The 19,661-nt window shown below is 49.2% G+C and overlaps 1 protein-coding gene across 7 annotated transcripts in view; it reads right to left on the reverse strand.

Moving 5' to 3' along the window:
• DLGAP4 (DLG associated protein 4) overlaps window positions 1–19,661 on the reverse strand; it is a 73,845-nt gene that overhangs the window by 22,697 nt on the left and 31,487 nt on the right. The window contains exon 1 of one of the 7 annotated variants that reach the window (XM_027704733.1): window positions 19,362–19,511. The exons of the other annotated variants lie outside the window; for them this stretch is intronic. Within the exon in view, the coding sequence (XP_027560534.1) occupies window positions 19,362–19,392 (31 nt within the window). The 5' untranslated portion in view covers window positions 19,393–19,511. Of the gene's footprint in view, window positions 1–19,361; window positions 19,512–19,661 lie in introns of those variants that run through there. 7 annotated transcript variants of the gene reach the window in all.

Here is a 19,661-nt window from a genome sequence, read left to right on the forward strand (position 1 = left end):
GTGCAGAGCCACATCCATTGAACAGATTCAGTTTTAGGCAACAAAACTAAAGCACTGGCTTAGTCATGCTGTTTGTACACCATTGTGTGCCATGACACTCAGGCCCTACTCCCTTCTGTCCTGGAATTCAGTATGTGACAATGATTCCCTGGCCTTCCAAGGAGGGTTAACAGTAAACCCCAACCTCCAGCAAAAGCATCAAATGTCACTGGAGCATCCCCTGCTGCTTTCAGGAACCTGCTCACCATAGAACAGACCACCTTCCTGCCTTGGAAGCTACATGCCAAAAGACTTCTTGGCTTAATTTCCCATCTTGCTTATATTTATTCCTGTTTCCAAATGAGTGATCTTCTCTCCCTCCACTCCTTTCAACTTACCCATTGTATAGCTCCAACTACAAAGTAAACAACATTCACATCAAACTGAGAAGTTTCAGGGTGTTCTGCAGTATATTCCAAAAAGGTTCTACCCAGGACTTTTCCTGTAAACACTAAGTACCAACCAGATGAAGCAGAGCTTTCAGCACTTGTATTTTTGCTTTTCCTCATTTGCCTCATGACACTAAATGGCAGGGTGTCAATGGCAGAGTAGGAAGCAGGTAATGAATGATTTAGAGTGGCTTGAAGAAGGCAATGACAATGATCCAGTCAGACTGTTCTGAAGGTATTCCTGCAGGAGACAGTTTACCAAAGGTGTTTTTGGAAGAAGCCACTCCTTGCTGAAACACAGCTTTTTGAACTTCCTGAAAAACAGTGTTTACTTGGTCTCCCAGAGCCAGAAGGGCCTCCAGAGCTGCTGGAAGACACACCACAGCAGCCTTGAAAGAAGCCTATCCACAATGCTCCCCTTTCCTGCTCATCTTCTCCTAGCACATACAACAATTCCACAGGGCTCTCAGGCACCTGCTCTCATGGCAGGCACCACAAAGAGCAGTAGGGTTTTTAGGAATGCAAAGCCCCTGCTCCAAACGGGCACAGAAGCCTTTGGTCAGTTCCAAAGTAGCCTAACCAGGAACTACAATGGGGCCACAGCAAAAATACAGGATCTGCTGGACTCTTAATCTGAAGTTCCAGATAGGTATTTATGAAGCTTTTGCTACAGGTCTTCAGAGTCACAACCCTGCCCCAGAGCTGTGCTACCAGCCTGTGGAGAACACACTCAAGAGGTCCAGCAAGCTGGTGCTTGGGCCCTTGCTAACCATGTCCATACCCATCTCTTTCTCCTTCCCCCCAGCCCTGTTACAGCCCAGAGGTAAGGACAGCTCTAAAGCAAACAGGCCACATTCTTCCTGCAAGGGGAGGATGGAGCGAGCAAACCAAACTGCTCCTTGCAGAGACCTCCTTACCCAACCAAGGACAAAATGGTTTTGGAGAAAACCAGCTTGGAGTTTTTAAACAATTCCTGGCAGTCAGAACCTGACCTCGCCCCCATGATACATCAAGGTGAGCACGCTGCCATCAGCTCTCCATGAAAATTCTCACCTCTACATTTCTCCAAAAATCCCAGCCAAACCAGACACTCCAAAGATTGCCCAAGGCTGGAGTTATTCCTCAACTTGGCCATCTCTACACACTTGGTCTGGGAACAATTTTAGGCTTGGAACGCATTACTGCATTCAAGCAGCCACTCCCTGTCATGCCAGTTGTCCAACCCTCAGACCAGCTGTAGGATGAAATTCCTAGGAACAGCAAAATGCCAATCTTTGGATGCAGTGCTTTGAAGGGCAGTCACCAGCTCGGCCTCTGCCACATTCAGCTCAAAGAGATTGCTGAGAACAGCTACACCACCCTACTGACCGTGTCAGCTACTCAGAGTGAGTCCAGCAAGGGCTTTCACCTGAAGTGGCCTTGTGAAACACGAACCACCAGCCAAAAATAACCCAACTGTGATCACAGACCCAGAGCAGCACTGGACTTGTGGGGCACAGCAAGGGGTCAGTCAAGGAGCAGGTCTCCAAATATCTGCTCAACAGATCTGATTGCCAGGAAGACCCTCCACCAGTCAGAGTATGGCAAGGTACACCAAGACATGGTGCCTCTGAGAGGGACATGGCAGGAGGGACACTGCTCTGCCCTTGTCACTCTGGTGTGAAGCACAGAACACACCCAAGCACAGACTCTCAGAACAGTGGTCCCAGTATCACCTGTAAGGGGATCGTGCACTTTTGTGCTCAGGGTCACTCCTGATGTCTGTGATATCGCATTGGGAAACAAACCTGCTCAATTCCTGCTTCTACATTTTCCTGGAAAGCACTTCCAAGAAAACATTCAGGTTGTTTATGTACCAGAGGCACAGTTTCAGAGGAAGCACTGCCCAGTCAAGTTTCTTGGATCTGGGACACATCAGAAGACTTAAGACAGACACACTGGATGCTGATTGAAGATGAAGGTCAGTGGAACAGGATGTCTCTACCAGGTCTCCTCTGTACAGCTCTGGCAGCCAGGCAGGAGGAACACTGTGAATGTGCTGTCAGGAAGACACTGACACAGCAGGGAGAAGGGCTGTCATGGTGATGTAAACAGGGAGTGCTGAAACTCCCATGGCAGTCCAGGTTAATGGAGACCTAGAGCACATGCTGCAGAGATAATTTTCCTCCTCAATATCCCTAAAGACTGTTCTCAGCTCTGTCACTGTACGACAGCAAGAGAAGAATCTCCTTTATCCCCCAACAGCCTTTCCAAAGCCCAAGCCAACCACAAATGCTTTTGAAGATAAATTAACAGTCCTGTGGCAAGCAAAGGGGTGGGACAATACCAAGTAAGTGCCTTTAATTTTCATGTCTGATTTCTATTGTCTTCCAATGGCACAAAGCTGGTGAAGAGCTGGCAGCTCTTCTGTGCCTGAACTCCAGTCCAAGGGGGCTGGTTCACCCCCAGAAACATGTAAGGTCCAGAGGTCTCCCTGCCCCACAGCCCCCCCCCAGAGCCCCCACGCTGCCTGCAGGGATGGGGCTCCACCTGCTCCAGCAGCATCACAGCATGTGCTGGAGGTGCCAGCTGCACTGGGATTAGCTTCTTGTGGCCTTCCAGGGAGGTACAGTGGCTAGGACAGCCCTTCTCACAGAGTGCCCATGCTCCACATACAGGGGCTGGTATCTCCAGCACCATCATCACACCAAGAACAAATCCAGTCCTCAGGGGTGTTTCTATTCCTGTCCCAGACATCTAGCAGACACAGGATGCCTAGGAGATGACAGCAGACAAGCTTCATACCTACAAGCCAAAGGCTTGAGATGGTGAAAACAACTTTGTATAAGAGCAGCCATAGGAAAAAACATTCAACCCCCTTTCAGCAACAGATTCAGTTCTATTTCTTTAGCTGTAACCATGACACACAGCGCAGCAGAAGAAACAAAACAGTAACATGTTATTTTGGATACTGCTTTGTAAACAGATATGTGGTCAGTTATCTAATTGTGGGAACACTAATGTGAGTAGGCTTGGAGCAGCAGAGCATTTGCAGGGTTATTTCACTCAGAGCACCTTGCATCATCTCCATCAGGAAATTTCCACGGAGTGCAATGTCAGCAGCCTGTGCTGCAATACACCTGGGAGAATTTGTGAGGTGCCATCTCCCTTGGGTACCACAGGACTGTCCCCTCCCACTCCAGCCACTAACAGACACAACCACGAAGACAGTTACAGGAGGTACTTCCTCAGCTAATTGTTAATTACATTAATTGACAAGAGATCTGACTCAGCTGCTATAGAGCCTCATGGAAGCTGGGCCTCCTACTCCCTGCAGCAGGAATGCCTTCTCCATGGGGAAAGGGTGTAGCAACAGCAGTGAGTCACCTTCCAGACACAGCAGGCCACTACTTGGACAGGATTTATGTTAGGACAGCCTACTGACTGCAGTATGATCTGTCTGCCCTGGCAGCTTCATACCAGGCAGTCATTACTGAGAACACTTTGAAAAGCTGCATACGGCTCACTTGGGCACCACAGGGCACAACATGAAAACAAGCAGCAACATTAAAGGTAGGTCTTCCACACAAGTTAACATGGTGTGATGAGATCCAGGGACAGAGGACCACAATCAATACCAGTGAGATCAAAGGGAAGGCTGAAAGAGAAGCCCACGATTAGATGGGTGGCCCAATACAGAAGTGCTCACTTGCTCCACTACCACGAGTGTCACAGCCACAGATCTGAAACACAGAACACCCCCCAAAGCTGCTGTCTGGCAGGACACATGCCTGGCACAGCAGTGTCTCCCCTCAGGATTTTTCAGTTTGAGAGAGTTTCAGAAGTGCTCCCTGTTCAGAATTCAGGGATAGAGTTCAATGCTATGGCAGTACAGAAGCAAATGCCTTGATACAACTCTTTTGGGAGTTCTGGACAAGTAGTGAGCTCTGCACAGATGTGCCACTGAAGCCCAGTTCTGCAGGCACAGATGTGCACACACATACTATTTCAGGGAGTAGTCAAGAATGCATTGGGCAGCTGAGTACTCACATCCGAACTAAAACCACCCTGCAATTTATTGTCCAAAGGACTCCAGTCTGAACTTTCTCTTTGCTCACTTCTTCAGTGATCTTAAAGTAGGAACATGATTTAAAGGAAATTTTTACAGAGTATGAATTCACATGATCAGTCAAAGCCTTCCCTTTTCTTCCATCCATTACATTCCAGGATGCCTGTCCTTTACCTATCCAGGTAGAATGCAGCAGTAGCCCTCCTTATTACCACACTCAGAGAAAAGCAGAAATAGCACTTCTTAAAGCTAGAGATGGTCTCCCCTGAGCAAATGATCCTGCACTTCCTTATCCTGGATATTATCAGAGAATGCTCTCAAGAATCTGACTAAGGAGAGAACTGCTTCATGGTTTAATTCAGCAGCCCCTGCCAGAACAAATGAATGTGCCTTAGGCTTTGTTTCCTGCACATCAGATGTCAGGAGTTTCAAAACACTGAAACTATTTGACACTTGCTTGAGATTTCCCATATATAATATATATCCTCTGTGCATTAGGAACAGAACAGTCCATAGTTCAGGTGTGTGTGTGAGAGCAGTAAAGTGCAAAGAGCACTGCAATGGATAAATAATTGCTTCTAAAGTTGGAAAGCTCTCAGTCTGACTGTGGTAGGTGTAAGTCAGACTCCATCCTGCCGTGCCCCTCTGGCATTGTGCTTGTGCAGCCCTTGGACAGAGAGGGATGTTGACCTGTTGGTTCCCTGAAGGTGCCAGGGAACAAGGCGGCAAACTGAGCAAACCAGAAGGCACAACCAGAAACTGGAGGGAGACCACACTTCAAAAATCCCCCAAAAGCCATTAAGTGTAAGTTTCCCCACATTAAGATGACCCAGCCGTCCCCCTTCCCATCCCTGTCCCACTTCCTGCCAGTAAGCACTGCAGGGGGCTCTGTGCAGTCCCCCGAGGTGAATGAGGAGCACCGCTGTCTCTCAAGGCCAGGCACACAACCACAGCCTCAGCACACACAGCAAGGCAACTGCCCTCTGAGGAGCAGGGACAAAGCTGGAATGACACCACTTGAACAGAGTAATTTCCAGTATGTTTGAGAACACTGCCCCAGATTTTCATGCCCTGGTACCTAGCAGGATACCAGGCAGCAACTCAGATGTGTTATTAAGCTTAATCAATACTAGAAAAATCAGACCTCCTAATCAGAAACTCCTGATTACAGAAATTTATTTGCATGTTTTATCAATGCGACTTCACCATACAGACAGCTAAGAAATTTGTTCATAAATTGCACCTGTAAGAGGAAAAAGGAACTTTAGTTTTTAGATACTGAACATGCAGAAACTGTGCAGAGAGACTAGAGTTCCCATGTGCACAAGTTCTACTGCAGAACATGCAGAGTTCCCCCTTCAACAGACACTGCTGGACTACTTCTTTCCCAGACTTCTGACTGTAGCTACATGGAAACCCCAACTCTGATGTTCAGTACATAAGAGATGCAGGAAAGCAGCAACCAAAGGATTTGCCCACGGAGTTCAGAGCTGCAGTCAGTGCTTCCCAGCAAGAGAGACTTCCCTGGCAACCTTCCAAGCCTGTTCACTGGACCTCGATGCATTACATGAGGCAAACTCCAAATCAAGGCAGCCATAAGCACCACATTCCAAGGGCAGGGCCAGGTTTGGCAGGAATCAGCTGTGGCACAGATGGATGGGCTTGAAGAACTTCAGTACAAGAAGCCAACTGAAGAGCAGCCATTGACCCTTCAAATAAGAAAGGCAGTTGGTAACCTGAAGCCAACTGCACGGAGAGAACATGCAGAATATATGACCATAGGTGTGCCCGTGTCGCAGCACAGCACACACAGGGATCTCCCAAACCAGCACAGACCAGCTTCCTCCTGAAAACAAAAACCTCAAGGACTTGGAAAACCTGGTCATGGGCTTAAGTTACAGCTTCTAGGGACACAGTGCTGGAAGTTACATACAATCCCATAATGATTTGGTTTGGAAGGGACCTTAAAGACCATCCAGCTTCAACCCTTCCCATGGGCAGGGACACCTCCCACTGCCTCTAGGGCCAGGTGTACAGGTTTTCAAGCTTACCAGCTATTCCTGAGTTTCTTGCAATCCTGCGAACAGGATTAAGCACCAGCCAGCCTTAACACAGTTAAATTGTCAGCTCAGCTTCCAGGAGCACAGACCAAGCGATGCCTGACAGCACTACCAGCTGTGCTTCCCTCCGAGCTTTAAAGTTTCTCACAGTGTTGCACAACCCACTGCACACCAAGTCTGCCTAAAATATGCAAATACCGACACAGAAGTGATTCACAGTCCTGAAGTATGTCACTGGCTAGACAACGAGATCTTTAAGACTGAAAGCAGCCAAGTGCCACCCTTGTCCACTCTGTGCTCGCCCCACATGTGGCACCACATCAGCACACAGTGCTCAGAGTGAGTGTAAAGAGCGCAGGCAGACCTTGGCTCACTCAGGTATTTTCCTTCTGCTGAGGGGTTAGAGAAGCATGGACAAGACCAAGCAAATGCATTTCTCTTCAGAGCAGCAGGAATGACTCTGTTGTCTTTTGTCAATCTCTAACCAGTAGTTACCAAGAGATGAAGAGAGACAACAACGACAAAAAAAAGTCCTACTCTATAATTCTGAAGTATGGCAGCTTAGCCAGGTGAGAACCTAAGGCTTCCAGACATTAAGTAACCTCACCTTTAGTCAACTGCTTAAGAGCACTTGCCAGCTCTGCAGCATCTCTTCTCTATATATGTGCTTTGAGCACAAATCTGTATTTGTTAACCTCCATCTCTGGGTGAAGCTTGCAGGAGCTGTCACCTGTACACAGGTACACACAGCCATGGCTGCAACAGGATCCGGCTGCTCTAGTTTCACAGCCTTTATCAGAGATCACACACAACAACAACAACGTGATTTTCTCTCCAGGTCCTGGCTTGTAGCAGGCAATCTGCTGACTTACAGTCTGAACAAGCACTCAATGTCACAACCCTGAACCAGCTCCTGCTGCAAGAATGCCCGAAACTTCAGTGCTGGAAAAATGTCCAGACAGACTTGTAGCAATTTTCAATTTATCTTTCAGACAGGAATGCCACTTCCCTTTCAAATATATTTTGCAGAATTATTCTACAAAAACTGTCAGTGCCCACTCACTCTTCCCTTTAAGTCTGGACACTCCTCAGCACCGTAGGTGGACAGGTGAGCACCTTCTACAAAAATGGCTTTTAAAACTTGCTTGAATGACAGGTCTGAATTTCAGAGAACTCAGCAGACCACCACATTAATTTGCATAATATTAGGTTTTATGTTTCTGTTCTGATCCTCACTCACTCACTCTACCTTGGTTAGCATCTCAGCTTTTCCTTCTTTTCCTTTTTCAGAGGCCAGCTGAGCCCACCCAAAGGGTTCAAGAGACCTGCAGATTCTGAGGGAAGGGGTTTGGCAGAGGGGAAAAGAACATCACAAGGTTAAAACACCTGCACTGCAATCTAGGGTGGTCAATGCAAGCAAGTAAGAGGCTGCAGACCAGGAGGCAGGAAAGCTGGTGCACTGGCACTTGCACAGCTGTGGCAGAGGACAGGGTCTCTGCCTCTCCTAATCTCCTGCTCCCCAAAGCAGCACAACATTGACCTCATTTTCCTTTGGCTCTGTAGCAGCAACCAGGGAAAAAGCAACACCTAGTGATGTGCCACTCAGAGCTCCTCCCATCCAGCCCATTCCAGAGCTGGATAACCCTACTTCTCACCTGCACAAGATACCTGCCAGAAGCAACAGGGAAAGGAGAAGAGCTTCCAGGCTCCCCCGCACAGGACCATTAATTCAGTTAGGTTCTTCACATTTTTGAAAGACAGGTACACAAGCAGCCTACACAGCACCTGCTGACAGACTCACAGGACATCCTGCATTATTCAGAGTCCAGCAGTGGACATGGTAGAGTGGTCAGGTTATCTGATGGCACTGCCAAAAGTCATCACTGACCTAAGAACAGAGCAACCGAGGCCATCACTCATCCATGGAATTCTCCCCAGTTAACCCCCTAGGGCACAAATTCGGGAGATAAGGAGATAAGGAACTCCACGAAGTCTTATCCTGAAAGAATAAACCACAGCAACTTTCTCATGTATTAAAGGAATTTGATGGGGCTAACTGTTTAGACAAGCCCATGACTAAGGACAGAATTAGTTTCCTTCCAGGAAGCAATCTATTCATAGCCTTTAATGGAAATCTCCAAATACTTGGGAATTAGCTGTTTTGGTGTATTAAGGGAAACTTCATCTTCCCCTTCCCACAGATGAGATAGTTTTCTACACACACTGAAAATGGAAAACATGCTAAAATACAGCAGAACTTACAAACCATGCACAGTTTGTAGATGAGCTTTTAGCTCCTTTCCTAAACAGCATCTGTCTGCCCACTGCAGTAGTAAATGATGTCAATCTCAGACCTTCATGCACTCATTTTCTCCTCTACAGTAACTAGTGCTAAAAGTCAGAGTCAAGTAGCCTTGGAATGGGCTGCTCAACAGACCTCGTGGCCACCAGGACAGATGTGACCAGGGACAGGAGAGAATGAAAACAATTCCCATCCTCCATGGTTTTAAACTAATATTGGTTAAAAAGCAGGTTTTAGCTGCTGTTGGCTAGATACTATTTTAAGAACAGCAGCACTAAAAATTCAAATGATTCAAATGCAATTGGCCTTTCAGTCACATTTTCCCCCTAAACAGAACACATATCAAACATTCCAAAGGAACAGACAAGGTGAAAAAAACTTTGTTTTCATGCTATGAACTGTTCTAGCCTTTCATCTTAAAGACCCTGCAGTTCAGAAGATAAATTCCCAAAAAAATAAAGTCTTGTCAGCAGAACTGCTAGAAAACAGTTTTGATCCTTTCAGGAAAACATCCAAAAATTTTTCTCACACTGAAAAAGTCAATTTGTTTCAGTCCACACATTACATGAAGTTTTGTCCTTTTTGTCTAAATACAAGGTCACTTGAAACAGAGACGAGAGATGATGTACTGCGGGGCTTGCCAAGCAAGTGCCAGCCCTGAGAGATGGTAACTCAGAGCAGTCCAAGCCAAACTGTGCAGGTGCCCTGCATGGGGTCCCTGCTTAGCAAAGGGGACCAGCACCCAGCACTGTGAGAGTACCCCAGTCATACCCAGAGACACCACACATATGGGGGAAATCTGAATGTCCCTCCCCTAACATCAAATATTACAAACAGAGTAGTTACAGATACCATGATTCTGTGACAGGTATGACAAAGCCCCTTATCAAAAGGGGCTTTGTCAAAAAAATGACAAATAACTGGAAAACATCACCTGCTCACTCAGCCAGGCACTGACACCATCCTGCCTCCCATTAATCAGAAGGAGGTTAGTTAATATTTAAGAAGGTTGTTACAGCTCAAGATAGAGGATCACTGTGCCGTGCTCTCAACCAGATCCCTTACAAAAAAACAGATAAAGCTGAAGACAAATGCATGGAAAAGACAGAGCTGAACACAACACATCCTCATAGTCCTTTGGTGACATTTCAGCAAATAGGAAGTTCCCATCATTTTGGCAAGGAGCAGAATTAAGCCATGAAATAAGCCCAATTCTCTGGTACATCACCATCTCCACTGAGCTCACACAAAGTGTTGGCTCTCAGCAGCCAGGTAATCCCACTGGGTGCTAAAGTATTCACACAGTGGAAACAGTGTCTCAGAAGGGTTGGAAAGGCAAGAGACCCCAAAAAGTTCTTCCAAGTGCCACCCTGGTGATTCATCAGCTTTTCTAACTGATGTCAGAGCTGGCAAATCCACCTCACTGTACCTCTTCCCCAGCCCAAGCAACACCAAGCCCAGCACTGTGCCCTGGATGTGATCCAGTGGGTACCTGGGTTTTCAGCACAAGTGTTTGCCAACAGGGCTCAAGTGCAGCAGCACAGTAATCACTGGAGATTTGGGGCTTCCTTCCATTTATTTATGTAAGTGAACTCAACAACACACATGATGATGAAGACATTTTTGAGAAGGTGGGTGTACTACATCTTTTCTCCCATCATAGTGGAGTAAGAGCCTTAAAATCACAGCTGTAATTCAGGTTCATTTAAAAGCTTTGAATCTTCACTGAAAACTATTGAACTGCTCTGTTTTCTGCTCCCAGCTATTGATTACTGGGGTGGGTCAGGTGAGGGAGAGTATGAACAACTGCCTCCCAGCCACTTTTCAGTGATGCCACAGCTTGTGACATCACGGCTGTCTCCATGGCAGCACAGCAACACAACTGAATTGAAACAGGAGGAGGCCAATTAGAACAAGAAAGCTCCTTTGTAGTTGGAACCATAGTAATTAACAGAAATAAGAGAAGCTGTTACAGAAAGGACATTGTTCCAACAATAAAAACCTTGCTTTTAACTTGCCAGGTGAACCCAAGACACCCAAACCACGGCTAAGTACAAAAGTCCTTCCAGACTGGAAACCCCATGATATCATTAGCTGCATTTCCAGCTCTACAGAACACTGAGCACAGCCTGGATCTGTGAGGTCATTTTTCATCTCCCCTCACATCAAGTTCTCCTCTCCACTGGAGCCTGCCTACACTCTTAGGAGGCTGCTCAGCACATCATGCTCAAGGAAAGCCCCCAAGCTGAAGTGCCTTTCAGCCTGCTACAATTAGCAGACACACCTCTGTGGTGGGGCACACAAAAGAAACCAACGCCAGGCCACCAACCCAGAGTGACTCATGCCAGCTAAGTCTCCACCTTCAAGGATGAAGCATACTCAGGGTTTGGAATAGATGATATGAACAAGATCTGGACCCTCTAAGCATTTACATTGTTTTGTTTTCAACCTCCAAATCTCAGCTAGTGACAGTTAAGTTGTGACAGTGCAGTTGGGGTCACATTAAGCCAAATGTGACTCTGACTGATCTCCACTCTCCATCCTACAGTGCACGTTAATCAGGAAGCACTTGCTGCAGTCCCAGAGATAAGGCAGCTGGTCTATTGCTCCAGAGTGACCAGGAACAACACACAGCTCACATAAATTCTCCAGGGAGAGCCCGCACTGTTAGGAGTGTACCACAGTCAGGCTCTTAGCCTTAGGCACCTCCACTAGATTCAGCCCAATAAAGACCAGCTACACTCTGTACATTTACCACATTTTTCTTCTCTCAGGCAAGCCTAAAAGCTGCAGCAGGCCAGGAACAAGCTGAGTGTAAACCTTCCTAGAAAACAAGCTTGAAGGTGTAAGGCACAGCACGAAGTCAGGGCACCTGGAGTGAGGGGACCTGCACCAACACAGAAGCTCAAGCACAGTGACACAGCATGTGCTTTGGCTGGAGATGAAACCTTCATGGGGAATGCTGCTTCCCACAGCTCCTGTGAGCACACCTACTGTGCTCTTCTCCTGCAATTCCATGGCAAAGTGAGGCCTTCACTGCTGGCAGGGGAGACAGAGCACATAGGTCCCTAGTACTGGCACACTCATGGCATGTGGAGGCTGGGCAGCAATCTGGTTAACAGCTGCTTTGTGATAAGAGGCACAGCTGGCTAAAACTGAGTCACCTTAAAAAAAATGCTGAAAAGCATCACACCATAAGAATTAGGATAAAAGATTTAACTGGTATCTTCACAACTGCAGTGGAAGCAGTTCTCAGTCATAATTCAGTCAAGTGAGTCTTTGTACAGAACACTTCCAGTCCCTACATCTCAGTCAAGTGCAGTTACTTCACACACAGAGGCAGAACTTGAGGTAAGGCATTAACAGTGACTGGGGTTCCCTGCCATTAAAAACAAGGCATCCTCTGGCACACATCTGAGAAATGGGACAATGGGACTTCCTCAAGCCTCTGTCACCAGTGAACACAGTTGGATCAAATAGCAGACACACCTTCCCGCACACAGCTTCTGCCAGGCAGCACTCGAGTGCTTCCAGCTTTCACAGGCTGGAGCTCAACTGTAGGTCAAAAGGCTGTAGGTCACTTTTTAGTTCATTTTGGCCTCAGTGTTCCTGGTTTACCAGCTCGTTCACCCAGAACTGCAGTCACATGCACCTGCTGCCTGAACACACCATCACCCACAACCAGGGGATGTTTGTTAACAGAGCAAGAACTAGAACAGAGCAGAAAACATGATTTACTGTATGAACCAGGCCTTACTGCAGTAGAAAAAGCCATTAGCTACAGAAAGGAAAGAAACCAGGCAGAGGCAGAAATAACCAGCTTCTAAAGTTATTTTTAGAGCTGCCTCCACCAACACTAAAGATATTCAGAGCTGTTGAAAAAAAGTAAATCAAAGGTAAGCACACAAATAGTGCCAGAAGAAAGCAGACAGTGCTTCAAAGTTACTGTTGCCACCAGTGCAGCAGCTGCAATTGCTGGCCCAGTTCTGTCCTTTGATTTGAGACAGCATCATTATCCTGGGCTCTGCTTTGCTCTGTCAGTGAGCTCAGGGGAGCTGTGCCACATGTGTGCTGGGACACAGCAGGACAGTGTCACTCGGGCAGTCACTTCTGTGGGACAGGCTGAGCACAGCCCAGACAGGGGAAAGGACAGGCAGCACTTCCATTCCCTTTGTACAAGGGGCTGTTATCACAGAATCAATTAGGCTGAAAAGGTGTCTGAGATCGAGTCCAACCTATGACCGAATACCACCCCTGTCAACCAAATCATGGCAGTCCAGTCTTTCCTTAAACACTTCCAGAGTGACTCTGCCATCTCCCTGGGCAGGCAATCCCAATGTCTAATCACCCTTTCTGTGAAGAAATTCCTCCTGATGTCCTCCCCTGGCACACTTGAGGGCACTTCCTCTCATCCTGTCCCTTGCTCCCTGGGAGCAGAGCCCGACCCCCCCTCCTGTCAGGGAGTTGTACAGAGCGAGAAGGTCCCTCCTGAGCCTCCTTTTTCCAGGCTGAGCCCCCCCAGCTCCCTCAGCTGCTCCTCATCAGATCTGAGCTCCAGCCCCTAGCCCAGCTCCGTTCCCTTCCCTGGACGGCCGGGATGACAGGCTGGGCACTGTCCCCGCACACTGACGGAGCACAGGGCGCTCTCTCCGAGCAGGAGCCGGAGCTCTCCCAGCGCAGCTCAGGCAGCTCCCCGGGGCGGCCCGGCCCGCGCTCACCTCGCCCTACGGCCCTGCTGCAAAGCGCGGCGGCCGCAAAGCGCGGCCGGGCCGGGGCCGCCGCCCTCCCCCGGGGAGCCCCGAGGGACCCCGGCCGGGACAGCGGCACCGCGGGAGCCCCGAGGGACCCTGCGAGCAGGGCAGTCCCTGTCCTGTTTGTGCGGCTCTGGGAAATCCACTGCACACAAGCACTGGGCATCTCCCAGCTCCAGCCCACGGTTCCCGGGGTCCGACAGAATCATTAAGGCTGGAAAAGACCTCCGAGAACATCCAGTTCAACCTGTGCCTGAACACCATCTTGTCAACTAGACCAGCACACTGAGTGCGACATCCAGTCTTTGCTTAAACACCTCCAGGGGTGGTGACTCCACCACCTCCCTGGACAGCCCGTTCCAACGTCTAGTCCCCCTTCCCGTGAAAAAATTCCTCCTAATGTCCAACCTAAACTGCTGCTGGCAGAGCTTAACTATATCCTCTTGTCCTGTTGCTCGTTTCCTGGGAGAGAAGGCCACTCCTTGGCCACTGCCCCACTGCCCTGAGGAGGCCACTCGAGATGCTCTGCCTCCCTTTTATCTCCTAACCCTGCAGATTTCTTCAGTCCTGATGTCAACTTTGTCCCACAGAAGCACTGAAAACAGGAATTGAAGCACCACACAGATGAACAGCCAGAAACCAGGGATCCCTCCCAGCCGGTGCCTGCACAGAGACCCAATGGGTCAGATGGAACATGGGACTATCAGACCAGAGTGTTCACCGAACCCACACAGCTGTGCATGGCTGACAGGGAACAGCATTCACAGCAGCAGCCACAGGCAAGGTGACTACTGACATCTCCATCCAAGCCATTTGTTTCCTTTCCCTAAAGCTCCGATTCCTCCCAGTCAGCCTGAGTTAGTGTTTGACTTGAGCAAGAACAACTCCTGTGAGAGAGCAGGGCTCTAAGGGCTGCTCTGGCAGCCTCCCCTTAGCAACCCAGGGCACTCTGCAGCACTCATCTCCAGCAAGGACCTTAACAGAGCAGTGATAAAAGCTAATGTGTGGGGTAACAGTGCTGTTAGCAGCAGGGCCTCTGGAACGGCTGACAAGATTGCAGGGTGACAGCGAGACGCAGACATGGAGCCAGGTGCCAAGCGCAAAGGCCAACAGCAACAGGCTGCTGGTGAACAGAGCTCTGCTTCCCAGCATCCAGGATTCCTCGCTCAAGGCCTGGCTCTTGGCATGCTGCAAACTTGAGGGTCACTGAAACTAAATACTTTGGAAATAAAGTAGCTACTTTGTCCAGGACCAGAGCTAAAGAGGTGCAAGCACTGTCCAACACCCTTTTACTTCCAAGGGAGCAGCTTTTCAGGCACTGGGAAGAATTCTCCAGCTCTGTTTGACCAGTACTCATCTCCTCAAATCTACCTGGAAAGTTCCAGTCCACGCTGTACAAGCTGGGCATTACGGCAGCCCTGCACTGCCAGGGAGCTTGCTTTGCTCAGAGCAGCAGTGCTAAGAGGCCAGAATTCCCAGCCCAGGACCCACTGCTGGAGTGGCAGGTCAAACAAGACAGCACTGGCAGCTGTTCAATAGAGCACACCAAAACCTGGGGGAGTTCCTGGACAGAAATGTTGTGACTTGGGACCCCGCGTTTGGGCCAAGCTGAGAAATTGAAAAGCCTCAGGGTTCAAACAAGGAAAAGGAGGCTTCCCAACAAAACAGCTACTCAAGCAACCTCACAGCTCTGCAATAATGTGCTGGCTCCTGAGCTGTCCCCACACACGTTGTTCTCCACAGAAGCAGCGCTGACTAGTCTGGCAGCCAAGCAGGCAGGACACAGCAAAACAGAGGCCTTCAGGAGAGGGTCCAGGGACTCCCTTGGGGACAGTTCCACAGCAGCTTTTGGGACACTTTCTCTAGCTTCAGACTCAAATAGTTGTCTTATATGTAGGGCCTAAGAGGGATGTAACATCCATGCTTTAACGTCCCAATTTTAACGCATTTGTAAATATGCCCACTCCGGGTAAGAAGTTTAGGCTTGGAGTTCCCTCCTGAACGCAGCAAATACCTGGCTGGGCTCTGTTCAGTAAGATATCAACCACTTTCAGAATAGAAAAAACCCAAGACAAATAATACTTAGAAGTTTGACTCATCTTATGACAACAACTTGCAATAAGAATTCCCTTTTATCAACTCTGAAATACTTTTCAGCTTTCATCAAACATCACTTTCCACTATGACAGTGCATCAGTAAAAAGGCATAAGCAACTTCTGATCTTCACTTTAATTCCAGCTCTGACAGACCTGCACCACAGGTAAGAATTTACCTTTGAAACATTCACCACTCAAGTTTCTCAGTCGACTTCAAACTGGAGAGACAAAACAGCTTAAGCTTTGATCTCTTAGAATGAGGTTCAGAAAAGATCACTGCAGTGAAACCTGGATGTCTTAATGAAGAGCACTAAACAGGATACTCAAGATTGATTGTCAACACATCCTTGATGTAAATACTAGTGCTAACGTTTAAAATTTATGCACTTTCACAGTGTTCCCCTTTTGAGCACTGCTGTTGCAGCAAGCCTAGCTCAGGTGAGTCCCTTGAGAGACTGGTTTCAATTTCTTAGTGTTGCCAGAGCCGACAAATTTCACCCTCCCGAGACTCTGCAGAGCAGTGGGGATAACACAGTTCCTGTGTGCACATCTGCTCAGGTGACACTGCAGCACCTGTGAGGGCATTGGGCACCCTGTCTCTATCCCAGCAGGGGCACGTGCCCCTCTGGCACACGCCTTTACTGGCAATTCATGGTGCAAAGACTAAGCTCAGCAGCAAAACTCAGCTGTCTTCCTTCACAGTATTAAAATGTGCAGAAGTTTGGGAAGAGGTCTGGCAGTGCATAGCCCACAGCCCTGTCCCTCTCCAGAAATCCAACAGTTTCCGGGCCTGGGGGACCAATAACCTCCCCAGGACTGTTTGTCACTTGTCCTTGACAGTAGATTAGCACTTACCTCACTGGTTCTAGTGGAAATCACAAATGCTGTTGCAATAGTGCCTTTTGGATTTATAAACCAGACTCTGGCAGAGCAGAAGTGAAGCACAGGCCTGAGAACCCGGTCAGGACTTCAGCCATGGGGCTGCTGTTCCTCTTGCCCCTGGCTTCTCCAGGGGACAGACTGCACCCATCTGCACTAAACACAATTAATTAATTCTGCAACAAAACGAAGCAGACAATTTCCACTCTCCTAAATATTTTCTCCTCTCCTAAGCAAGCCCATCTGCAAATCCTCAAAAAACTTCCACTTGTTTAAAGGCAGCTTATGTCAAACTCTGCTATCATTCTGTACCTCACTTCTCCCTCTCTCTGGGTGGCAGGCTAGCATGGAGACTGGGAAAGAAGGGAAGGATAAACTCAATCTTTCATGAACTGTTCTGGAGAGACCCAGATGAGAATTCACTATTCTCATCCCCAAGCGCAACTACAGCCCTCACAGTGTCTGACAGCCTGAATTCTAATCGCCTTTCACAGCGAACAGCAATCATACTTAGCATTGCTCCCCTCCCTTTTAAATCTGCTCTGATGGGAAACACACTGACAACTTTTCACTGCAGAAATTAAAGTGGATTTTTCTTGAACAAGGCCACCCGCCTGCACAGCCTTAATCCTTCCAGCTCACATATGTCCCTGTAACTTGCACTGCTCTGAATCCAATTATGCCTCCTCAATCCATTAAAAAATATTTGAGGCTGTTGTGCAGGTTGCACTGAGCAAGAGTATCAGCTAAAGAGGCACTAGCAAGCCCTGCTTGATGCCTTCCCTCTGCAGGCATGCATGGAGTGGGTTATTAGAAAAATTAAATGTCACAGAGTGACTTTCACAGGGTCCAGTGAACTAGTTCCAAACTACAAAAGTCTGGGCTTAGACAACAGGAAAATCCATACAGGAGACAAGACTTGACACAAAGTTATTTGTAAGCACCTGGCAGTTATTAGTTGTCCATTACAAGCTTTAACAGTTCTCTTGCTCTGGCAGCACACACAGCCAGGAACAAGCTCACGGAGCAGCTGGTCTCCCATGCATTACACTGGAAGAGCAGAATAACCCTGAGCGAAGTCGTCAGAAGTGTCCACAAATCTAAACTGCACGCACAGATCAATCACCAGAGTATCCAAGGACTCTCACACAGCTGTGAGTGAAACACAAGCTGACAGTGTGTGCCGGGACACTGGCTACGGTTCCATGCTGGTACCTGTTGGCCTCCCAGTGCTCCGTACTTTACAAAATTCCATTGTATTCTCCAGACAGACAATTCACATATCACAGAAACCAAGTTCTTCCATTATCATCTTTGCTGATCAGGGTCTGGCAGAGGCTGCACAGGGTTTCCTTGTCCTTTCCAAGCTGGCAGTGCCCAGCAGTTACACCCAGCACTTCCAGGGCCATGCTACAGATCCCAGCATCCTGAGCTGCCACTACAGAAGTGGGACAGAAGTAGCAAGCTGGATGCAAAAATAGCAGATGGCAGTTTAGCACTTGCACCTTATAGATGAATTTTTAGGTTTTCCATGACTGCAACATATCAAACAAATTCTGCACTTAACCCTCTTCTGAATACCAAGGTACACGTACATCAATACTTTATCCAAGCAGATTGCATTTGATCACTAGTTAAACTTACTTTTCTCCACGCGTTCAAGAACATGTAACTTCATAGCACCAAATTCCTGTTGAAGAGGAATTACCAGCAAAGTAATTTGGACCCTCTGGAGTCAAGTCTGCCAACTTACACAACTTGGCAATCTGGCTTGTTAACATCCCACATGATTGGAATTTATTTTAGGATCCAATGCCACATGCCGTGGTTTTTTTTTTCTCTTTTCTTCTTTTCCTTCCCCAAATGACAAGCTAAAGCCCAGGATTCAGAGGTCCTAATTCCATTCCTGTCTCTAAAACACACACCCTGGGGTCAAGGTCCTTTGCAGAATAAGTAATATTAGTCTTATCAACAGCATCCTGCAAATAATCCTCCTTTTTGAGCCTCTCATTGAAGACTGGAGTAGAAATCAAGAGCCACATTTACTTACTGCTCACTACCAACCTAACATCCCCACCCTCCTGCATGGCACACCAATGCTGAGCTGCACCTGCAGTTAAATCCGGAGGGATTCAGCCTCAGCTCTCGGACAGGTCGGGCACCTCGACGCTAGGGTGCTACACTAGGTACCTTCAACCAGGACCTGTTCTCCCAGGCTAAAAAAAGAGACTTTCCAGAGCCAGCTCTGGCCGGGAGGTGCCAGCTCTCTGCGCTGCGAAATGTCAGCCTTCAGCTTCGTGCCTCGCCCAGGCAATTCCCTTTTCTTGTTCGGAAGAATCTGAACGCCTCCCCAAAGAAGGGGCCCGTGTTCCCCGCTAGGGAACACACTTAGGGAAGCGCCGCTTCCTTCCCTCTAGCACCCAGGATCTCCTTAAGGGCCCGAAGCACCGGGCTAGGCACCCTGCACGGCCCCCGCAGGGTCGGGGACAGCGAGCTCGGTGCTCCGGGGCTGGCAGGGGGGCAGAGCCCGGCCCCCCGCAGCGCAGGCGACATGCGGGGGAGGATGGAGCAGCCCCCGCACCCCTCCCCACCCCGGAGCCGAGCGGGGCGGCAGCGGGACCCCCCCGCGGCGGCCGAGCAGGTCCCACGGAGGGCCGGAACGCGCGTGGGAAGCGGAAGGGGCGGCGGGCCCGGCAAGCGGCGGAGCAGCAGCAGGAGCGAGGGAGGGAGAGGGCGGCACCCCCGCCCGCAGCCATGCAGGGCCCGGCCCGGCCCCCCGCCCGCGCGGTCACTCACATTGCCTGAGGAGCTCCAGACACAAAGCCATGGGAGACACAAAGAGGGGCGGAGGGGACCGGAGAGACGCGGGGGGCGCGGGGCGGGGGCGCTCGGCCCGGCCTGGGTCCCGCGGAGGGGAGGAAGAGGAGGACGAGCCGCGGGCCGGGGCCGCTCCGGCTGCTCGTGCGGCCGCCGCTGGAGGAGGGAGGAGACGCGCGGAGCCGCCGCCGCACTCACCGCGCCCGCCGCTCCGGCCGCGCGCCCGGGCGGGGCCGCGCATTAAACCCCCGCCCCGCCCCCGCCGCGCGGCCCCGCCCC

The sequence above is a fragment of the Neopelma chrysocephalum genome, unplaced genomic scaffold (genome assembly GCF_003984885.1).
Source record: "Neopelma chrysocephalum unplaced genomic scaffold, ASM398488v2 Primary Assembly neopelma1_286, whole genome shotgun sequence".
Classification (NCBI taxonomy): Eukaryota; Metazoa; Chordata; class Aves; order Passeriformes; family Pipridae; genus Neopelma; species Neopelma chrysocephalum.